This window comes from Lissotriton helveticus, chromosome 2_2, assembly GCF_964261635.1.
Source record: "Lissotriton helveticus chromosome 2_2, aLisHel1.1, whole genome shotgun sequence".
Classification (NCBI taxonomy): domain Eukaryota; kingdom Metazoa; phylum Chordata; class Amphibia; order Caudata; family Salamandridae; genus Lissotriton; species Lissotriton helveticus.
In genome coordinates, this window is record NC_136060.1 from 516,726,603 (window position 1) to 516,750,781 (window position 24,179).

Below are 24,179 nucleotides of genomic sequence, written 5' to 3' on the forward strand. Positions count from 1 at the left end.
AAGCTATGTGTCCTTATTCTATCTGGGGGTGCAGGGGGCCTTGTCGGTGTGATGTCCACTGACGCCTTCCGTCAGATGGACATTACTCTGGTTTGTAAATAAAATGCTACCATGATCTCTTTGGGAACCTTCCCTCCAGCTGAGCTCAGAGCTGCATGGTGCAAGGCAGCCGAAAGTGCGCAGCTCTTGGGAAGAGAGCAAGGGCGCTATGTCTTAGTGCGCAGCGCTAGGGGAGAGAGCAAGAGTGCCATGTCTCAGTGCACAGCACTAGGAAAGAGAGCAAGAGCGCCATGTCTTAGTGCACAGTGCAGGGGAGAGAGCAAGGGCGCTGTGTCTTAGTGCGCAGCGCTAAGGGAGAAGCAAGAGCGCCATGAATGAGTGCGCAGCGCTAGGAGAGAGAGCAAGAGAGCCATGTCTTAGTGCGCACTGCTAGGAGATAGAGCAAGAGCGCCATGTTTGAGTGTGCAGCGCTACGAGATAGAGCAAGAGCGTCATGTCTTAGTGCGCATCTCTGGGAGAGACAGCAAGAGCGCCATGTCTTAGTGCACAGCGCTAGGGGAGAGAGCAAGAGAGCCATGTCTGAGTGCGCAGCGCTAGGGGAGAGAGCAAGAGCGCCATGTCTGAGTGCGCAGCACTACGGGAAAGAGCAAGAGTGCCATGTCTTAGTGCGCAGCGCTAGGGGAGAGAGCAAGAGCGCCATGTCTTAGTGCGCACTGCTAGGGGAGAGAGCAAGAGCGCCATGTCTCAGTGCGCAGCGCTAAGGGACAGAGCAAGAGCGCCATGTCTTAGTGTGCAGCTCTAGGGGAGAGAGCAAGAGCGCCACGTCTTAGTGAGCAGCTCTGGGGGATAGAGCAAGAGAGCCATGTCTCAGTGTGCAGCTCTAGGGGAGAGAGTAAGAGCACCACATCTTAGTACGCAGCTCTAGGGGAGAGAGTAAGAGCACCATGTAGTAGAGCACAGCACTAGGAGATAGAGCAAGAGCGCCATGTTTGAGTGTGCAGCGCTAGGGGAGAGAGCAAGAGCGCCATGTCTTAGTGCGCAGCTCTAGTGGAGAGAGCAAGTGTGCCACATCTTAGTGTGCAGTGCTAAGGGAGAGAGCAAGAGCGCCATGTCTTAGTGTGCAGCTCTAGGGGAGAGACCAAGAGCAGCATATTGTAGTGAGCAGTGCTAGGGGAGAGACGTAGAGCACCATGTCTCAGTGCGTAGCATCAGAGGAGACAGCAAGAGTGCCACGTCTTAGTGCGCAGCTCTAGGGGAGAGAGTAAGAGCACATGTATTAGAGCACAGCACTAGGGGAGAGAGCAAGAGCGCCAGGTTTGAGTGTGCAGCGCTAGCGGATAGAGCAAGAGCGCCATGTGTTAATGTGCAGCTCTGGGGGAGAGAGCAAGAGCACCATGTCTTAGTGCACAGCTCTGGGGGAGAGAGCAAGAGCACCATGTGTTAGTGTGCAGCTCTAGGGGAGAGAGCAAGAGAACCATTTCTTAGTGCGCAGTGTTAGGGGAGAGACCTAGAGCACCATGTCTCAGTGCGCAGCATCAGAGGAGACAGCAAGGGTGCCACATCTTAGTGCGCGGCTCTAGGGGAGAGAGTAAGAGCACCATGTATTAGAGCGCAGCGCTAGGAGAGAGAGCAAGAGCACCATGTCTTAGTGCTCAGCGCTAGGGGATAGAACAAGAGCACCATGTCTTAGGGCGCAGCTCTGGGGGATAGACCAAGAGCACCATATCTAAGTGCGCACTGCTAGGGGAGAGAGCAAGAGCACCATATCTGAGTGCGCAGCGCTAGGGGAGAGAGCAAGAGCGCCATGTCTTAGTGCGCAGCTCTGGGAGAGAGAGCAAGAGCGCCACGTCTTAGTGCACAGCGCTAGGGGAGAGAGCAAGAGAGCCATGTCTGAGTGCGCAGCGCTAGGGGAGAGAGCAAGAGCGCCATATCTGAGTGCGCAGCGCTAGGGGAGAGAGCAAGAGCGCCATGTCTTAGTGCGCAGCTCTGGGAGAGAGAGCAAGAGCGCCACGTCTTAGTGCACAGCTCTGGGGGATAGACCAAGAGCACCATATCTAAGTGCGCACTGCTAGGGGAGAGAGCAAGAGCACCATATCTGAGTGTGCAGCTCTGGGGGAGAGAGAAAGAGCGCCATGCCTTAGTGTGCAGCTCTAGGGGAGAGAGTAAGAGGACCATATATTAGAGCACAGCACTAGGGGAGAGAGCATGTGCGCCACATCTTAGTGTACAGTGCAAAGGGAGAGAGCCATGTATTAGTGCACAGCTCTGGGGAAGAGAGCAAGAGTTCCATGTCTTAGTGCGCAGCTCTGGGGGAGAGAGCAAGAGCGCCATGTCTTAGTGCGCAGCTCTAGGGGGGAGAGAGCAAGAGCGCCATGTCTTAGTGCGCAGTGCTAGGGGAGAGAGCAAGAGCGCCATGTCTGAGTGCTCAGCGCTAGGGGAGAGAGCAAGAGCGCCATGTCTTAGTGCGCAGCTCTGGGGGAGAGAGCAAGAGCGCCATGTCTTAGTGCAAAGCGCTAGGGGAGAGAGCAAGAGCACCATGTCTGAGTGGGCAGCGCTAGGGGAGAGAGCAAGAGCGCCTTGTCTTAGTGCACAGTGCTAGGGGAGAGAGCAGGAGCGCCATGTCTTAGTGCAAAGCGCTAGGGGAGAGAGCAAGCGCACCATGTCTGAGTGCGCAGCGCTAGGGGAGAGAGCAAGAGCGCCATGTCTTAGTGCACAGCGCTAGGGGAGAGAGCAAGAGCGCCATGTCTTAGTGCGCAGCGCTAGGGGAGAGAGCAAGAGCACCAAGTCTTAGTGCGCAGCGCAAGGGGAGAGAGCAAGAGAGCCATGTCTTAGTGCGCAGCACTAGGGGAGAGAGCAAGAGAGCCATGTCTTAGTGTGGAGCGCTAGGGGAGAGAGCAAGAGTGCCATGTCGGTCTGAGTGCGCAGCACTTGGGGAGAGAGCAAGAGCGCCATGTCTTAGTGCGCAGCGCTAGGGGAGAGAGCAAGAGAGCCATGCCTTAGTGCGCAGCTCTAGGGGAGAGAGAAAGAGAGCCATGTCTTAGTGCGCAGCACTGGGGGAGAGAACAAGAGCACCATGGCTTAGTGCGCAGCGCTAGGGGAGAGAGCAAGAGTGCCATGTATTTGTGCACATCTCTGGGGGAGAAAGCAAGAGTGCCATGTCTTAGTGCACAGCTCTGGGGGAGAAAGCAAGAGCGCCATGTCTTAGTGCGCAGCGCTAGGGGAGAGAGCAAGAGAGCCATGCCTTAGTGCGCAGCTCTAGGGGAGAGAGAAAGAGAGCCATGTCTTAGTGCGCAGCACTGGGGGAGAGAACAAGAGCACCATGGCTTAGTGCGCAGCGCTAGGGGAGAGAGAAAGAGAGCCATGTCTTAGTGCGCAGCACTGGGGGAGAGAACAAGAGCACCATGGCTTAGTGCGCAGCGCTAGGGGAGAGAGCAAGAGTGCCATGTATTTGTGCACATCTCTGGGGGAGAAAGCAAGAGTGCCATGTCTTAGTGCACAGCTCTGGGGGAGAGAGCAAGATCACCACGTCTTAGTACGCAGCTCTTGGGGAAAGAGCAAGAGCGCCATGTGTTAGTGCGCAATGTTAGGGGAAGAGCAAGAGCACCATGTCTTAGTGCGCAGCGCTAGGGGATAGAGCAAGTGCGCCACATCTTAGTGCGCAGTGCTAAGGGAGAGAGCAAGAGTGCCATGTATTCGTGCACATCTCTGGGGGAGAGAGCAAGAGTGCCATGTCTTAGTGCACAGCTCTGGGGGAGAGAGCAAGGGCGCTGTGTCTTAGTGCACAATGTTAGGGGAAGAGCAAGAGCACCATATCGCAGCGCTGGCGGAGAGAGCAAGAGCGCCTTGTCTTAGTGCACAATGTTAGGGGAAGAGCAAGAGCACCATATCGCAGTGCTAGCGGAGAGAGCAAGAGCGCCTTGTCTTAGTGCACAGCGCTAGCGGAGAGAGCAAGAGCGCCATGTCTTAGTGCGCAGGTCTGGGAGAGAGAGCAAGAGCTCCACTTCTTAGTGAGTAGCTCTGGGGAATAGAGCAAGAGCACCATATCTAAGTGCGCACTGCTAGAGGAGAGAGCAAGAGTGACATGTCTCAGTACGCAGCTCTAGGGGAGAGAGTAAGAGCACCATGTATTAGAGCCACATCTTAGTGTACAGTGCGAAGGGAGAGATCCATGTATTAGTGCGCAGCTCTGGGGGAGAGAGCAAGAGCACCATGTCTCAGTGCGCAGCTCTGGGGGAGAGAGCAAGAGCGCCATGTCTTAGTGTGCAGCTCTGGGGGAGAGAGCAAGAGTGCCATGTCTTAGTGCGCAGTGCTAGGGGATAGAGCAAAAGCGCCATGTCTTAGTGCGCAGCGCTAGGGGATAGAGCAAAAGCGCCATGTCTTAGTGCGCATCTCTGGGGGAGAGAGCAAGAGTTCCATGTCTTAGTGCGCAGCTCTGGGGAAGAGAGCAAGAGCGCCATGTCTTAGTGTGCAGCTCTGGGGGAGAGAGCAAGAGTTCCATGTCTTAGTGCGCAGCTCTGGGGGAGAGAGCAAGAGCGCCATGTCTTAGTGTGCAGCTCTGGGGGAAAGAGCAAGAGTTCCATGTCTGAGTGCGCAGTGCTAGGGGAGAGAGCAAGAGCGCCATGTCTTAGTGCGCAGCTCTGGGGGAGACAGCAAGAGCGCCATGTCTTAGTGTGCAGCTCTGGGGGAGAGAGCAAGAGCACCATGTCTTAGTGCGCAGTGCTAGGGGAGAGACCTAGAGCACCGTATCTTAGTGCGCACTGCTAACGGAGAGCGCAAGAGCGCCATGTCTTAGTGCGCAGCGCTAGGGGATAGAGCAAGAGCACCATGTCTTAGTGCGCAGGTCTGGGCGAGAGAGCAAGAGCACCATGTCTTAGTGCGCACTGCCAGGGGAGAGAACAGGAGCGCCATGTCTGAGTGCGCAGCTCTGGGGGATAGAGCAAGAGTGTCATATTGTAGTGTGCAGAGCTAGGGGAGAGCCTTAGAGCACCATGTCTTAGTGCGCAGCATTAGAGGAGACAGCAAGAGCACCATGTCTTAGTGCGCCGCTCTAGAGGAAAGAGCAAGAGCACCATGTCTCAGTGCGCAGCACTAGGGGAGAGAGCAAGAGCGCAATGTCTTAGTGTGCAGCGCTAGAAGGATAGAGCAAGAGCACCATATCTAAGTGCGCAGTGCTAAGGCAGAGAGCAAGAGCACCATGTCTTAGTATGCAGCTCTAGGGGAAAGAGCAAGAGCTCCATGTCGTAGTGCACAATGTTAGGGGAAGAGCAAGAGCACCATATCTCAGTGCGCCGCGCTAGGGTAGAGAGCAAAAGCACCGTATCTTAGTGTGCACTGCTAGGGGAGAGAGCAAGAGCGCCATGTCTTAGTGCGCAGCTCTAGTGGAGAGAGCAAGTGTGCCACATCTTAGTGTGCAGTGCTAAGGGAGAGAGCAAGAGCGCCATGTCTTAGTGTGCAGCTCTAGGGGAGAGACCAAGAGCAGCATATTGTAGTGAGCAGTGCTAGGGGAGAGACGTAGAGCACCATGTCTCAGTGCGTAGCATCAGAGGAGACAGCAAGAGTGCCACGTCTTAGTGCGCAGCTCTAGGGGAGAGAGTAAGAGCACATGTATTAGAGCACAGCACTAGGGGAGAGAGCAAGAGCGCCAGGTTTGAGTGTGCAGCGCTAGCGGATAGAGCAAGAGCGCCATGTGTTAATGTGCAGCTCTGGGGGAGAGAGCAAGAGCACCATGTCTTAGTGCACAGCTCTGGGGGAGAGAGCAAGAGCACCATGTGTTAGTGTGCAGCTCTAGGGGAGAGAGCAAGAGAACCATTTCTTAGTGCGCAGTGTTAGGGGAGAGACCTAGAGCACCATGTCTCAGTGCGCAGCATCAGAGGAGACAGCAAGGGTGCCACATCTTAGTGCGCGGCTCTAGGGGAGAGAGTAAGAGCACCATGTATTAGAGCGCAGCGCTAGGAGAGAGAGCAAGAGCACCATGTCTTAGTGCTCAGCGCTAGGGGATAGAACAAGAGCACCATGTCTTAGGGCGCAGCTCTGGGGGATAGACCAAGAGCACCATATCTAAGTGCGCACTGCTAGGGGAGAGAGCAAGAGCACCATATCTGAGTGCGCAGCGCTAGGGGAGAGAGCAAGAGCGCCATGTCTTAGTGCGCAGCTCTGGGAGAGAGAGCAAGAGCGCCACGTCTTAGTGCACAGCGCTAGGGGAGAGAGCAAGAGAGCCATGTCTGAGTGCGCAGCGCTAGGGGAGAGAGCAAGAGCGCCATATCTGAGTGCGCAGCGCTAGGGGAGAGAGCAAGAGCGCCATGTCTTAGTGCGCAGCTCTGGGAGAGAGAGCAAGAGCGCCACGTCTTAGTGCACAGCTCTGGGGGATAGACCAAGAGCACCATATCTAAGTGCGCACTGCTAGGGGAGAGAGCAAGAGCACCATATCTGAGTGTGCAGCTCTGGGGGAGAGAGAAAGAGCGCCATGCCTTAGTGTGCAGCTCTAGGGGAGAGAGTAAGAGGACCATATATTAGAGCACAGCACTAGGGGAGAGAGCATGTGCGCCACATCTTAGTGTACAGTGCAAAGGGAGAGAGCCATGTATTAGTGCACAGCTCTGGGGAAGAGAGCAAGAGTTCCATGTCTTAGTGCGCAGCTCTGGGGGAGAGAGCAAGAGCGCCATGTCTTAGTGCGCAGCTCTAGGGGGGAGAGAGCAAGAGCGCCATGTCTTAGTGCGCAGTGCTAGGGGAGAGAGCAAGAGCGCCATGTCTGAGTGCTCAGCGCTAGGGGAGAGAGCAAGAGCGCCATGTCTTAGTGCGCAGCTCTGGGGGAGAGAGCAAGAGCGCCATGTCTTAGTGCAAAGCGCTAGGGGAGAGAGCAAGAGCACCATGTCTGAGTGGGCAGCGCTAGGGGAGAGAGCAAGAGCGCCTTGTCTTAGTGCACAGTGCTAGGGGAGAGAGCAGGAGCGCCATGTCTTAGTGCAAAGCGCTAGGGGAGAGAGCAAGCGCACCATGTCTGAGTGCGCAGCGCTAGGGGAGAGAGCAAGAGCGCCATGTCTTAGTGCACAGCGCTAGGGGAGAGAGCAAGAGCGCCATGTCTTAGTGCGCAGCGCTAGGGGAGAGAGCAAGAGCACCAAGTCTTAGTGCGCAGCGCAAGGGGAGAGAGCAAGAGAGCCATGTCTTAGTGCGCAGCACTAGGGGAGAGAGCAAGAGAGCCATGTCTTAGTGTGGAGCGCTAGGGGAGAGAGCAAGAGTGCCATGTCGGTCTGAGTGCGCAGCACTTGGGGAGAGAGCAAGAGCGCCATGTCTTAGTGCGCAGCGCTAGGGGAGAGAGCAAGAGAGCCATGCCTTAGTGCGCAGCTCTAGGGGAGAGAGAAAGAGAGCCATGTCTTAGTGCGCAGCACTGGGGGAGAGAACAAGAGCACCATGGCTTAGTGCGCAGCGCTAGGGGAGAGAGCAAGAGTGCCATGTATTTGTGCACATCTCTGGGGGAGAAAGCAAGAGTGCCATGTCTTAGTGCACAGCTCTGGGGGAGAAAGCAAGAGCGCCATGTCTTAGTGCGCAGCGCTAGGGGAGAGAGCAAGAGAGCCATGCCTTAGTGCGCAGCTCTAGGGGAGAGAGAAAGAGAGCCATGTCTTAGTGCGCAGCACTGGGGGAGAGAACAAGAGCACCATGGCTTAGTGCGCAGCGCTAGGGGAGAGAGAAAGAGAGCCATGTCTTAGTGCGCAGCACTGGGGGAGAGAACAAGAGCACCATGGCTTAGTGCGCAGCGCTAGGGGAGAGAGCAAGAGTGCCATGTATTTGTGCACATCTCTGGGGGAGAAAGCAAGAGTGCCATGTCTTAGTGCACAGCTCTGGGGGAGAGAGCAAGATCACCACGTCTTAGTACGCAGCTCTTGGGGAAAGAGCAAGAGCGCCATGTGTTAGTGCGCAATGTTAGGGGAAGAGCAAGAGCACCATGTCTTAGTGCGCAGCGCTAGGGGATAGAGCAAGTGCGCCACATCTTAGTGCGCAGTGCTAAGGGAGAGAGCAAGAGTGCCATGTATTCGTGCACATCTCTGGGGGAGAGAGCAAGAGTGCCATGTCTTAGTGCACAGCTCTGGGGGAGAGAGCAAGGGCGCTGTGTCTTAGTGCACAATGTTAGGGGAAGAGCAAGAGCACCATATCGCAGCGCTGGCGGAGAGAGCAAGAGCGCCTTGTCTTAGTGCACAATGTTAGGGGAAGAGCAAGAGCACCATATCGCAGTGCTAGCGGAGAGAGCAAGAGCGCCTTGTCTTAGTGCACAGCGCTAGCGGAGAGAGCAAGAGCGCCATGTCTTAGTGCGCAGGTCTGGGAGAGAGAGCAAGAGCTCCACTTCTTAGTGAGTAGCTCTGGGGAATAGAGCAAGAGCACCATATCTAAGTGCGCACTGCTAGAGGAGAGAGCAAGAGTGACATGTCTCAGTACGCAGCTCTAGGGGAGAGAGTAAGAGCACCATGTATTAGAGCCACATCTTAGTGTACAGTGCGAAGGGAGAGATCCATGTATTAGTGCGCAGCTCTGGGGGAGAGAGCAAGAGCACCATGTCTCAGTGCGCAGCTCTGGGGGAGAGAGCAAGAGCGCCATGTCTTAGTGTGCAGCTCTGGGGGAGAGAGCAAGAGTGCCATGTCTTAGTGCGCAGTGCTAGGGGATAGAGCAAAAGCGCCATGTCTTAGTGCGCAGCGCTAGGGGATAGAGCAAAAGCGCCATGTCTTAGTGCGCATCTCTGGGGGAGAGAGCAAGAGTTCCATGTCTTAGTGCGCAGCTCTGGGGAAGAGAGCAAGAGCGCCATGTCTTAGTGTGCAGCTCTGGGGGAGAGAGCAAGAGTTCCATGTCTTAGTGCGCAGCTCTGGGGGAGAGAGCAAGAGCGCCATGTCTTAGTGTGCAGCTCTGGGGGAAAGAGCAAGAGTTCCATGTCTGAGTGCGCAGTGCTAGGGGAGAGAGCAAGAGCGCCATGTCTTAGTGCGCAGCTCTGGGGGAGACAGCAAGAGCGCCATGTCTTAGTGTGCAGCTCTGGGGGAGAGAGCAAGAGCACCATGTCTTAGTGCGCAGTGCTAGGGGAGAGACCTAGAGCACCGTATCTTAGTGCGCACTGCTAACGGAGAGCGCAAGAGCGCCATGTCTTAGTGCGCAGCGCTAGGGGATAGAGCAAGAGCACCATGTCTTAGTGCGCAGGTCTGGGCGAGAGAGCAAGAGCACCATGTCTTAGTGCGCACTGCCAGGGGAGAGAACAGGAGCGCCATGTCTGAGTGCGCAGCTCTGGGGGATAGAGCAAGAGTGTCATATTGTAGTGTGCAGAGCTAGGGGAGAGCCTTAGAGCACCATGTCTTAGTGCGCAGCATTAGAGGAGACAGCAAGAGCACCATGTCTTAGTGCGCCGCTCTAGAGGAAAGAGCAAGAGCACCATGTCTCAGTGCGCAGCACTAGGGGAGAGAGCAAGAGCGCAATGTCTTAGTGTGCAGCGCTAGAAGGATAGAGCAAGAGCACCATATCTAAGTGCGCAGTGCTAAGGCAGAGAGCAAGAGCACCATGTCTTAGTATGCAGCTCTAGGGGAAAGAGCAAGAGCTCCATGTCGTAGTGCACAATGTTAGGGGAAGAGCAAGAGCACCATATCTCAGTGCGCCGCGCTAGGGTAGAGAGCAAAAGCACCGTATCTTAGTGTGCACTGCTAGGGGAGAGAGCAAGAGCGCCATGTCTTAGTGCGCAGCGCTAGGGGATAGAACAAGAGCACCATGTCTTAGTGCGCAGCGCTAGGGGAGATAGCGAGAGCGCCATGTCTTAGTGCGTAGCGCTAGGGGAGAAGCAAGAGCGACATGTTTGAGTGCGCAGCGCTAGCGGAGAGAGCAAGAGCGCCATGTCTTAGTGCGCAGTGCTAGGGGATAGAACAAGAGCACCATGTCTTAGTGCGCACTGCTAGGGGAGAGAGCAAGAGCGCCATGTCTTAGTGCACAGCTCTGGGGGAGAGAGCAAGATCACCACGTCTTAGTACGCAATGTTAGGGGAAGAGCAAGAGCACCATATCTAAGTGTGCAGCGCTAGGACAGAGAGCAAGAGCACCGTATCTTAGTGCACAGCGCTAGGGGAGAGAGCAAGAGTGCCATGTATTAGTGCACAGCTCTGGGGGAGAGAGCAAGAGCGCCATGTCTTAGTGCACAGCTCTGGGGGAGAGAGCAAGATCACCACGTCTTAGTACGCAATGTTAGGGGAAGAGCAAGAGCACCATATCTAAGTGTGCAGCGCTAGGGCAGAGAGCAAGAGCACAGTATCTCAGTGCACAGCGCTAGGAGAGAGAGCAAGAGTGCCATGTATTAGTGCGCAGCTCTGGGGGAGAGAGCAAGAGTTCCATGTCTTAGTGCGCAGCTCTGGGGGAGAGAGCAAGAGCGCCATGCCTTAGTGTGCAGCTCTGGGGGAGAGAGCAAGAGCGCCATGTCTTAGTGCGCAGTGCTAGGGGATAGAGCAAAAGCGCCATGTCTTAGTGCGCAGCGCTAGGGGATAGAGCAAAAGCGCCATGTCTTAGTGCGCAGCTCTGGGGGAGAGAGCAAGAGTTCCATGTCTTAGTGCACAGCTCTGGGGAAGTGAGCAAGAGCGCCATGTCTTAGTGTGCAGCTCTGGGGGAGAGAGCAAGAGTTCCATGTCTTAGTGCGCAGCTCTGGGGGAGAGAGCAAGAGCGCCATGTCTTAGTGTGCAGCTCTGGGGGAAAGAGCAAGAGTTCCATGTCTGAGTGCGCAGCGCTAGGGGAGAGAGCAAGAGCGCCATGTCTTAGTGCGCAGCTCTGGGGGAGACAGCAAGAGAGCCATGTCTTAGTGTGCAGCTCTGGGGGAGAGAGCAAGAGCGCCATGTCTTAGTGCGCAGCGCTAGGGGATAGAGCAAGAGCACCATGTCTTAGTGCGCAGGTCTGGGCGAGAGAGCAAGAGCACCATGTCTTAGTGCGCACTGCCAGGGGAGAGAACAAGAGCGCCATGTCTGAGTGCGCAGCTCTGGGGGATAGAGCAAGAGTGTCATATTGTAGTGCGCAGAGCTAGGGGAGAGCCTTAGAGCACCATGTCTTAGTGCGCAGCATTAGAGGAGACAGCAAGAGCACCATGTCTTAGTGCGCGGCTCTAGAGAAAAGAGCAAGAGCACCATGTCTCAGTGCGCAGCACTAGGGGAGAGAGCAAGAGCGCCATGTCTTAGTGTGCAGCGCTAGAAGGATAGAGCAAGAGCACCATATCTAAGTGCGCAGTGCTAAGGGAGAGAGCAGGAGCACCATGTCTTAGTATGCAGCTCTAGGGTAGAGAGCAAAAGCACCGTATCTTAGTGTGCACTGCTAGCGGAGAGAGCAAGAGCGCCATGTCTTAGTGCGCAGCGCTAGGGGATAGAACAAGAGCACCATGTCTTAGTGCGCAGCGCTAGGGGAGAGAGCAAGAGCGCCATGTCTTAGTGCGCAGCGCTAGGGGAGAAGCAAGAGAGCCATGTCTGAGTGAGCAGCGCTAGCGGAGAGAGCAGGAGCGCCATGTCTTAGTGCTCAGCTCTGGGGGAGAGAGCAAGAGCGCCATGTCTGAGTGCGCAGCTCTAGGGGAGAGAGCAAGAGCACCATGTCTGAGTGCGCAGCTCTAGGGGAGAGAGCAAGAGCGCCATGTCTTAGTGCGCAGCTCTGGGGGAGAGAGCAAGAGCGCCATGTCTGAGTGCGCAGCTCTAGGGGAGAGAGCAAGAGCACCATGTCTTAGTGCGCAGCTCTGGGGGAGAGAGCAAGAGCGCCATGTCTTAGTGCGCAGCTCTAGGGGAGAGAGCAAGAGCACCATGTCTTAGTGCGCAGGTCTGGGCGAGAGAGCAAGAGCACCATGTCTTAGTGCGCACTGCCAGGGGAGAGAACAAGAGCGCCATGTCTGAGTGCGCAGCTCTGGGGGATAGGGCCAGAGTGTCATATTGTAGTGCGCAGAGCTAGGGGAGAGCCTTAGAGCACCATGTCTTAGTGCGCAGCATTAGAGGAGACAGCAAGAGCACCATGTCTTAGTGCGCACTGCCAGGGGAGAGAACAAGAGCGCCATGTCTGAGTGTGCAGCTCTGGGGGATAGAGCAAGAGTGTCATATTGTAGTGCGCATAGCTAGGGGAGAGCCTTAGAGCACCATGTCTTAGTGCGCAGCATTAGAGGAGACAGCAAGAGCACCATGTCTTAGTGCGCGGCTCTAGAGGAAAGCGCAAGAGCACCATGTCTCAGTGCGCAGCACTAGGGGAGAGAGCAAGAGCGCCATGTCTTAGTGTGCAGCGCTAGAAGGATAGAGCAAGAGCACCATATCTAAGTGCGCAGTGCTAAGGGAGAGAGCAAGAGCACCATGTCTTAGTATGCAGCTCTAGGGGAAAGAGCAAGAGCGGTATGTCTTAGTGCACAATGTTAGGGGAAGAGCAAGAGCACCATATCTAAGTGCGCCGCGCTAGGGTAGAGAGCAAAAGCACCGTATCTTAGTGTGCACTGCTAGCGGAGAGAGCAAGAACGCCATGTCTTAGTGCGCAGCGCTAGGGGATAAAACAAGAGCACCATGTCTAAGTGCGCAGCACTAGAGGAGAGAGCAAGAGCACCATGTCTGAGTGCGCAGCACTAAAGGAGAGAGCAAGAGCGCCATGTCTTAGTGCGCAGCGCTAGGGAAGAGAGCAAGAGCACCATGTCTTAGTGCACAGCACTAGAGGAGAGAGCAAGAGCACCATGTCTTAGTGCGCAGCGCTAGGGGAGAGAGCAAGAGCGCCATGTCTCAGTGCGCAGCGCTAGGGGAGAGAGCAAGAGCGCCATGTCTTAGTGCGCAGCGCTAGGGGAGAGAGCAAGAGCGCCATGTCTTAGTGTGCAGCGCTAGGGGAGAGAGCAAGAGCGCCATGTCTGAGTGCGCAGCGCTAGGGGAGAGAGCACGACCGCCATGCCACTTCACATACGGCGATGCCCTGCCCTTTCCCTTTCATGCGATGCAGCAACTTCGGTTGATGCGCTGCGTGCTGTCTACTAGTAAATTTGCCCTAAAGGTCTTGCTCCTTTGCTTGTGCTTGTGAGGTAGTAATACACAATCCCAGTGACTAACACTGTTCTATCCAGGGAGTGACACCATTGAGATGCAAATACAGACCTTCACAGAGCAATGTCTACAATAATGATAGCTGGTAGAGTGGGACTAGATACACAAAGACACCTGAGAAAAAAGCTTGTGGTGAATCCACCAACAACATTGTTTGCAGCTGGATTGGGAGCTTCAGGTGTAGTGCCTCGTGAACTGTCTATAGTCCCCTCCACCCTTGTGCGAGGTGTTGTATTCAAGGGTAGTGACTTGTGAACTGCTTTTAGGGGTAGTGACTCGTGAACTGTCTCAGCTTCCCTGCAGGCCCCTCCACCCTCATGAGGGATGCCTTGTCCTGCTCTTGTACCCCTCTGTCACCCTCATGAAGGACCAATGGGAGTCCATCACCCCAGAGAGCTCCTGCACATGGGGGGCACCCAGCCTTACTTTCTGAGCAGATGACGCCGGCGGCGAAGCGAGACCCCGTCTTCTTGCAGTTGACGTTGGCACCGTGGGTCTGGCAATGGCTGAGGGTCATCTCGGTCCCCGTGCACCTCACGCCACTCACGATCATGTCCGTCACGTTGCTTGCATCCCAGTACCACGTTTCCTTGGGAAAGTGAGATTGAATTATCACAAGTTAAAGCACAGCAATGGACACAGCAGCCCGCAGTACCACAGCGACATTGTCTGCACTACGCGGCTTGCCCTAGTCTACGTTTACACTTCTAGATACCTCTAGATCATTAAGCAGACCCTCCTGGGGAATCTGGGAACACATAACACTTTACAGATCCTCCCGCTGATGACCTCATAGTTGGACAACAATTTGTTTAATCAACAATGCTCACCAACCAATCAGATACAACTTTTCAGATCCTTCTGCTGATGACCTCATCTCTGTTGGACAACAATGTGTTTCATCAACAATGCTCACCAGCCAATCAGAAAACACTTAACAGATCCTTCTGCTGATGACCTCATCTCTGTTGGACAACAATGTGTTTCATCAATAATGCTCACCGGCCAATCAGATTACACTTAACAGATCCTCCTGCTGATGACCTCATCTCTGTTGGACAACAATGTGTTTCATCAACAATGCTCACCGGCCAATCAGATTACACTTAACAGATCCTTCTGCTGATGACCTCATCTCTGTTGGACAACAATGTGTTTCATCAACAATGCCCACCAACCAATCAGATACAACTTTTCAGATCCTTCAACTGATGACCTCATCTCTGTTGGACAATGCTCACCAACCAATCAGATTCCACTTAACATATCCTTCTGCTGATGACCTCATCTCTGTTGGACAACAATGTGATTCATCAACAATGCTCACCGGCCAATCAGATTAGACTTAACAGATGCTCCTGCTGATGACCTCATCTCTGTTAAACAACAATGTGTTTAATCAACAATGCTCACCGGCCAATCAGATTACACTTAACAGATCCTTCTGCTGATGACCTCATCTCTGTTGGACAACAATGTGATTCATCAACAATGCTCACCGGCCAATCAGATTACACTTAACAGATCCTTCTGCTGATGACCTCATCTCTGTTGGACAACAATGTGTTTTATCAACAATGCTCACCGGCCAATCAGATTACACTTAACAGATCCTCCTGCTGATAACCTCATCTCTGTTGGACAACCATGTGATTCATCAACAATGCTCACCGGCCAATCAGATTACATTTACAGATCCTTCAACTGATGACCTCATCTCTGTTGGACAATGCACACCAACCAATCAGATTCCACTTAACAGATCCTTCTGCTGCTGACCTCATCTCTGTTGGACAAGAATATGTTTCATTCAACAGTGCTTTGCAAGTACATTGGGCAAAACCTCACAGCTCATGGTCCCTTTCTTACACCGACGCCCAAAGACGGGCTTTATAAACTAATGGTTGAGTAACCTTCATGCACATTCTAGAGGGCATTATTACTGCATAATTGTCCTCCACTTATCATAGGACTTTGCTTTTGGTTAAGGAAGAAAAACTTTGATGTCAATAAATTAATGGATGATATTGACCTGCAGAGTAATCATTAATGTTTTAATGATATATTTTAGGCATCTCTCTTACTGGGGCATAGTCTCAGCAAACCCAAAACCATAATTATATAATGACCAGTGAACAACATGCTGTATGCCCTTAGATATGCTGATCCTTCCAGCAGCAACAGTGTGTTACTACAGGGTGAAATACTGGACGGTGAGTCGCTTGTGCAAAGACACAAAGACACCTCTTATTCTCAGTACTTCGCAATGTGTAGAGATACTAAATTATTAACCGCCATTTACCAATTTCTTAAAGACTTCTGTCTCTAGTGAATCCACTCAGCCTCTGGTCATGAGTGTACAGCTGTTTGGCCTCAGTCTGTACGTTCTGAACTCTCTTGACATTCATCGGTACCGGTACACAGCCATGACCCTGCTAATTTGTTCCTCAGAGCATCCGTTGGGCAATGTCTACACACCTCTACACTGAGTGAAGAATTACGGATATGATGGCAACAGATGGACTCCGTCGATTAGTGCAATTTCATCATGTAATATCCTGGATGCAGAGCTTAACGTGGTGCCTCCAAGCAGTTTGGCTTTATATGAAAAAGCTTGTGGTCATGATCGGACCAAGCCGTGTGAGGAGTACTTGCTTGGGGTGTTATCTCACGTCTTGATGGTCCTCCACTTTTAGAACTAAAATGTTGAAGACCCTCTGCTGGTTCTGCAACTAATTAACTTATTAAACTCATTATTGCTGCGCTGCAATACAGGGAGAGATCAGAAATGCATCATATTTAGTAAGATATGACGCATTCCAGCTCCCTCTCTGTGTTGGCGCTGAGTGCAGCCTAGCACTAACGCAGGCATCCTTGCGTCATGAATATAGTCGAGAGACAACAGGTCAGCTATCTTAACAGATTGTTACATTAGAAGCCAAATATAAGCAAGGCATATCAATCCTCTGCTTGTATGTATATTCTTGTATTTGTGCTTTTCTTTATAAATAAACAGAAAGATGCAGTCATTGCGTTTCGCCTATATGAGGCTTCTTCAGGGCACCATGGGCAGGAATCAGCAATCAGGATCCACAACGCCACAAAGAACAGTCAACAAGTCCACAGACGTCTATCGGTAAAACTGTGTGGCTCACAAGGCTGATTCTAGCTGTAGATTCAGAGATTGAGCAAGTACATCTCCAAGCCGTGTTCGGTGGAGTGCCGGTGACTGCCGATATTGAGAGACACTCTGCCGAATACAGCTTGGACATGTACTTGTTCAATTTCTGACACTATGTCTTGAAACGACCTTGTGAACCACACAGCTTTACCGATAGACGCCTATAAAAACGTTGACTGTTCTTTGTGGTGTTGTGGATCCTGATTTATGATTCTTGCCCTTATACTCTATGGTGCCCTGAAGAAGTCTAATCTAGGCGAAACGCGTTAGCTGCATCTTTCTGCTTATTTATGAAGAAAAGCACAAATAAAAGAATATAAATACAAGCAGAGGATTGATTTGTCTTGCTTTTGTTTATTTGGATTATATTGTTACTCTCTGTTTAGATAGCTGATCTGTTGCTTCTCAACTATGTGTAAAAGATTCTATGTTTGACCTATTGGTGGCTGTTCTATAGAGGTGGGCAACTTACTTTTCTGTTTATATTGATAACTTCTGGTAGTGCAGCACAGGGTTCCCTAACTGCCAGAATCTGCTCAGTATCCTTGCATCGTGCTACAGAGCAGAGCCATGGGGGACACCACATGAGTCGTCTGCAGAAGAGAAGCGATACAGAACAAGAGATCCTGTTGAGATAGAAGCAACGCAAACCAAGCAAAGACCTTTTCCTGACTTCTGATGAAGGAAAGTTGATTGACCAGGAGCTGGTGGTCCACGGATCCAGAATCATCAACGATCTGCTGTGGCCATTGTCAGCTTCGATCCGGGACTCAGCAGCTCCAGCCAGCAGACCTGAGTCTGTGTTGCATTGGGGCAGAAGCCCATTGTGGAGTCATCTAGAATGCCGCTGTGCTCCGGGCAGTGACATGATTATTTCGCTGCTACGAGAGTGAGGATTGTAATGTAGGTTCAAGGTAAAGCTTTTTGAAAAGATGGATGATGACACCTGTTTTAAACTTATCGGAGAAGCATTAGAAATGTCCTACAAGGAAGGGTCAAGGAATTCCTGGAAAGAAGTTTGACAAGAAAGGGGCCAAGTAGTGACCCGGCCTTCCAATCGCGTAATGGGTGTGAGGTCGAATCCTGATCTAACAGAGAAGAAGACCTTCCGGAGGAGGTGGGACCGGGGATGAAGTAAGTAGAAAGCCTGAGTTAGTGAGGCTCAAGATAGAGCTGTACATTTTCAATAAAATAATTGGTCATTTGATCACAAAACTCTTGTGAACAAGGGAGCTCTAACCTGTGGCTTGTTCTGTGACTCACACACTTCCTGCCAAACCTGATATGACACAAGTCTACACGTGGCTAGAGTTTTTTAAAGCCCACCTCATCATAATCCAAAATATTCTTCTCCAACATGAATTTGGTGGAGGCCCTATGAACATTTTACTAATCTTATTACTCATGATTGTTGTTCCAAGTTGAACACAACCTTGTAAAAGGGATCTGACTGAGGTCTCGTGTGGTGGTACAATTATCGTCCCACAGCCCTTTCTTGTAGTCCACAAACCCATCCACATCTTTCATCAGTAGAGTCCATGAATGACCATTCGAGGGTGAAGCGAGCGTCTACTCCAATCCATGAGGCTGAGTTATGAGATGGTAGCTTAGTTTGCAGCTGGCACAACCCCTTGAAGTCCTTCCAAGGTTGGCACCTACCTTCCGTCTCACGCAGAGGCCCACCAATAACCATCAGGATAACTCCATTCGGTGATCCATAGAGGATCCTGTCCGATGTGTCTGAGAGGTTAAATTGACACATTCAGAGGTTGTCCTCCTCCCTCCATATCACATCCAGAGGTCAGGACAGGATGGTCATGTTGGAACCTGGCGCTGGTCAGGTCTTAAGTGTTGTGTTTCATCACCTACCGTCACAGCATGCAGGGAGTATCCGAGGCCGAGCTGGCGACATGCCACCATGGCTTCCTTGGTAGTCCAGCCTTCACTGCAGATTGTGCCCCATTTATTCCCTCGTTTAACCTCCACGCGGCCCTCGTTGGTGGTTCGTCCTCCTACTATTCGTATCTGTGGAGAAGCCCTGAGGGGTGTCAGCAAAAAAGCGGCCTACCTTTCTGCAACAGTTCTCAGCACTTAAGGGGGCTGGGGATTTAAGCATTCATCTGTTTTCACCATACCTTGTCCACACAATGCAGAGCTGTCCACTCCTACAACCAATCCCACCATATCACCAGGGCACACTCGCACGCAATACTACACCCACCAGCATCATACTCCTGAGACACACATCACACAGTTCAGAAGAGGTACCGTCCTTCATCCATCAGGCACACATCACATAAACAGAGCCATCCAGTCCTGCAGATATCGCTAAAATAACTCAGAGACACACTTCACAGAGTGCTGTGCATCCGCGACTATGCTTCGGGATGTGTCGATTATAGTACAGGGCAGTCTAGTCTACGTCCATCTGCAGCATGTTCCAGAGACACATCACACAGTTCAATGGAAATATCATCCTTCATCCATCAGGGGCACAAGTGCAGAGGAAATAAAAACCTCTAGATCCACCGTACCGTACCGTACCTTACCAGACCACACCATACCATACCATACCATACCATACCATACGACACCACACCACACCACACCGCACCACACCGCACCGTACTGTACCACACCACCTCACACCATACCACACCATACCACACCACACCACACCACACCACACCACACCACACCCTACCCTACCATACCATACCACACCACACCACACCACACCACACCACACCACACCACACCACACCACACCACACCACACCACACCACGCCATACCACACCATACCACACCACACCACACCATACCACACCACACCACGCCACACCACACCACACCACACCACACCACACCACACCATACCACACCACACCACACCACACCACACCACACCACACCACACCACACCACACCATACCATACCATACCACACCATACCACACCACACCACACCACACCATACCACACCACACCATACCACACCATACCATATAATACCATACCACACCATACCATACCACACCACACCACACCACACCATACCACTCCACACCACACCACCTCACACCATACCACACCACACCACACCACACCACACCACACCACACCACACCACACCATACCACTCCACACCACACCATACCGTACCATACCGCACCTTACCGTACCACACCACCCCACACAACACCACACCATACTACACCACACCACACCATACTATACCACCTCACACCATACCACACCACACCACACCACACCACACCACACCCTACCACACCCTACCACACCACACCACACCATACCCTACCCTACCATACCACACCACCTCACACCATACCATACCATACCACACCACACCACACCACACCACACCACACCACACCCTACCACACCACATCACACCACACCACACCACACCACACCACACCATACCACACCACCTCACACCATACCATACCACACCACACCACACCACACCACACCCTACCCTACCATACCACACCACACCACACCACACCACACCACACCACACCACACCACACCACACCATACCATACCACACCACCTCACACCATACCATACCACACCATACCACACCACACCACACCACACCACACCATACCCTACCCTACCATACCATACCATACCATACCACACCACCTCACACCATACCATACCACACCACACCACACCACACCACACCACACCATACCACACCACACCACACCACACCACACCACACCATACCCTACCATACCATACCACACCACACCACACCACACCACCTCACACCATACCATACCACACCACACCACACCACACCACACCACACCACACCACACCCTACCCTACCATACCACCTCACACCATACCATACCACACCACACCATACCACACCATACCACACCACACCACACCACACCACACCACACCACACCACACCCTACCCTACCATACCACCTCACACCATACCATACCACACCACACCATACCACACCACACCATACTATACCACACCACACCACACCATACCATACTATACCACACCACACCACACCATACCATACTATACCACACCACACCATACCATACCGCACCGCACCACACCACCCCGCCCCACTCCACACCACAGCATACCACACCATTCCATACCATACAATACCACACCATTCCATACCATACAATACCACACCATTCCATACCATACAATACCACACCATTCCATACCATACAATACCATGCCATACAATGTCAGGCCATACCGTAATAAACCACCACGCCACACCACACCACACCACACCATACCCTACCCTACCATACCATACCACACCACCTCACACCATACCATACCACACCACACCACACCACACCACACCACACCCTACCCTACCCTACCACACCACACCACACCACACCACACCACACCCTACCCTACCATACCATACCACACCACCTCACACCATACCATACCACACCACACCACACCATACCACACCACACCATACTATACCACACCACACCACACCATACCATACCACACCACACCACACCATACCATACCGCACCACACCACACCACCCCGCCCCACACCACACCACAGCATACCACACCATTCCATACCATACAATACCACACCATTCCATACCATACAATACCACACCATTCCATACCATACAATACCATGCCATACAATGTCAGGCCATACCGTAATAAACCACCACGCCACACTGCCAAATGATGGTAAACACCTCTAACTCCAGCATACCCCAGGACACACAGCACAGATGTTAAATGTTTCTTTGTACACCATCACAGTGCAGGAACACACATTTCTGAGCCCACACCTAGGCCAGAGGGTATGTGCTCACTCCACCACCCACTGCTTGAACCTGCCATTGAGGTGAAAATGGCCAGTTGGAAAAAGACGCAGGAGGCCATATCTGTGCCATTTAATGGATGACGCGATTCCAGGTGGAAGTGAGTGAGGTTTGGAAGGTGGGGGAGGCACAATTCCAGTTGCAGTGTGCTTTAAAGTGGAGGGTTGGAAGTGGGATGGCATGTGCTTAGATGGTGGAACTGCCTAGCTGTCAGGTAGAGGACATCACATTGTCTGTGTTAGTATCAAGTATACAACTATCCACAGTTGGACTTTGGGTCCACCGGCGGCCACGCTGGGTAATCACCACCCACGACCCAAAATTCCTATTGCTTATATACTCGGTGAGATTTTTTTTTTTATTAAACCATAGATTGTATGTTTTTTTACTTCTTTACTTTCACTTTCAAATGTTGTCTCTTCTTTATACATTAGTAACAATAATGTACGTCCTAACATTTGATCTTTAATGTTTGTAATTAAACTGCCGTCACTAAGGTCCATGCCAATTAACTTTCAATCAATTTCCAGATTTCTCAGATGTTTTACTAGTTGAATGGCCAGTCATTTCAATATTAATACTACTTCCGGGGTTATTTTTCCTCAATGACACACTTATATGCAGAACAGATTCTTCTAACTAGACGGCTTGCACAAGCATAGACGTAGCTGAACTTAGCACACCCGAAAAACTACAGCCTCTTCCCAGCACGGTTTCCGTTTTTTTACTTTTTTGGATAAGACCTTCTCGCCTTGAAAAAGTCCAAAGGACGAAACACGTGTCGGCCGCCTCTCTTTACTGATTTCACTTGTCTTTTCTAATTTATAGTTTCTACTTGCCTTAAATTAGCATTACTGTATGGACTACTAAACGTGTGCTTCAGTACTTTTTTGCTGTAAAGGTTTATCCCAAGAGTTCTCTCTGGGGTGTGTACCCTCCGGGTGGCTGGGGGGCTAGTGCCAAGATAGCGCCACAAATACTATTGGCTGTTAATGACTACACCACTGAACTTTGTTTTAGTTGTGCATTTGTGTCTGGCAGGGCCTCTTTTGTATTTTTGTTTAGCCACATTATTTGAAAATTAATGGCAATATTTGCTGCTTCAATTCGATACCTAGGCAATGCCCTCAGGAACAGATGGCAATAAAAACATTGACATCTCCAAATCTACTTGAGATCAGTCCCACTTTACAGTTACAAAACCTGCTTATTATAAATAAAAATAAACAAAACAAGTCTGTTAGAAGGTGGTTCTGATGCTAGGGGCCGCTCGGATTTTCCGCTTTTTGAGCACCTAATTGTTGAGCTTTTACTGTGGGGGAGCCTCATAATCTGGGACTCACCCACAGTGAACTCATAATGAAGGAGACTGCATGGAGATTTGTCTGGTGTCCCCCTGGATTGACTAGGCCGCTGCGCAGCAGCTGGAGTATGGGGCACCGTGCTGGTTACATGCAGACACGTGTACATGCGTGTGCACACGTGTAGGGGCTGCGCAGAGGAGATTCCTAGCGTGCGCAGTCCATGAGCAGCTACAGAGTGAATAGTGTGGCAGGACTTATGCAGAATTGGGTAGTGACATGGAATAGGCTTTATAAACTGGAAGGAAACGTGCCAGGGAAAGTCGGTGTGCTTTACTGTGTTTTTCACTTCATTATTCCCTTCAGGGGAGGTGGAACCCATGGCTAGAGTAACTTCCACCAAGCCTACAGATTCCAGACACGCACTAAAGTCCCTTGTAGCAGAGGTGAAAATGAGTATTCTGCAAAGTCCAAAGTCATATTTGTGCTGCTTTTGGGTCGTCCAGAAATGTCATATTTCTCTGAGTCCCTGGCTGCGGTCTGGCCCTGGCAGGTTAGATTAATGACCTTTCTTCCCAGAGCGAAGATCTTCCCTCCAAGGAGAAAAGATAGGTGGAGCTACAAGCCAATCCTTCAACTGCTGTCGCTGGGGGCCAGGCACCAAGCTGAACCACGGTGAATGGAGCACTGGGGGAAGGGGGGCCATGTGGCCAGAGACACTGGACGACTCCATTTTGAATAAACCCATAGTACTTGCACAGGAAGAGAAGCTCTCTCTGGGGTGTGGTCTGCAGAGGCAGAAGGTGCTGGAGCCTGGCGCAATGGACAGTTGGAAGGAGCACCCCCCTGACTGTCACAGAAATCTGAACAGCGACAAGAGAAGAGTCCAGGACCCGTGAGCAGCCGCCACGTCCCCTGCGCAAGCACAAGAGTGGCGCAGGAGAGGAGAAAGGCAAAAGAAAAAATCCTAAACTTACTACCATTTTGGTATTCACAGAAGGCACTTACTCATTTTGGTATTCACAGAAGTTAGGACTCCTAACTTTAGGACTCCTAAATGACTTTTGTGAATACCGAAAGTCTTAAAGTTAGGATTTTTCTCAGTTTAGGAGTAGTAAAGTTAGGACTCCTAACTTCTGTGAATACCGAAATGAGTAAGTGCCTTCTGTGAATACCAAAATGGTAGTAAGTTTAGGATTTTGTCTTAAGTTAGTTCTGTGAATCGGGCCCCATGTCTCCTGCCATTAAAGGTAATTGTCAATAAATATGGCCTGTACCTTTGACATAGGTAACTACCTCTTCCAGCAACAGTTTGAAAGAATATTCTAAATCGATCCTTACAGGTTGAACCAGAGACTTCATCCTTGACACGTTCAGGTATTCTGGAGGTTTTTCATAGTATTTTAGGAATGAAGTATAAAATTAGTTTGTGGACAATGATTCTGCAAGATGTTTGTTTAATCAATGCTTCAATTCATCTTTGTACAGATATTTTCAATTGCTTGACAATATTCAAATATTGATGAAAAAATGTAAGTCCAAAATGCACTGATAAAATGTTAAAAGCAAATTACTGTTATTAATGTATAAAGAACAATTATATTTTAAATTGAAAGTCAAAAAGTAAGAAGGAAAACAAGATGGTGTTGTGAAGTTTAATTATTTGATTGGATTTAAATTTGTAGAGTGCGACAATTACCCAAAAGCATCAATTATCTGTGAGCGGCCAAGAAAACACACTACGTAGTTTAACAATAAGAGATTTTA

At 51.4% G+C, this 24,179-nt stretch overlaps 1 protein-coding gene across 4 annotated transcripts in view; it reads right to left on the reverse strand.

The window, feature by feature from the left end:
* The window catches only part of LOXL3 (lysyl oxidase like 3), a 377,140-nt gene that overhangs the window by 80,579 nt on the left and 272,382 nt on the right, over positions 1–24,179 (reverse strand). For 3 of the 4 annotated variants that reach the window (XM_078678827.1, XM_078678825.1, XM_078678824.1), the window contains one exon: positions 13,463–13,625. In XM_078678827.1, the coding sequence (XP_078534953.1) occupies positions 13,463–13,625 (163 nt within the window). Of the gene's footprint in view, positions 1–13,462; positions 13,626–18,086; positions 18,243–24,179 lie in introns of all 4 variants that reach the window. The other variant, XM_078678826.1, reaches the window with a different exon arrangement.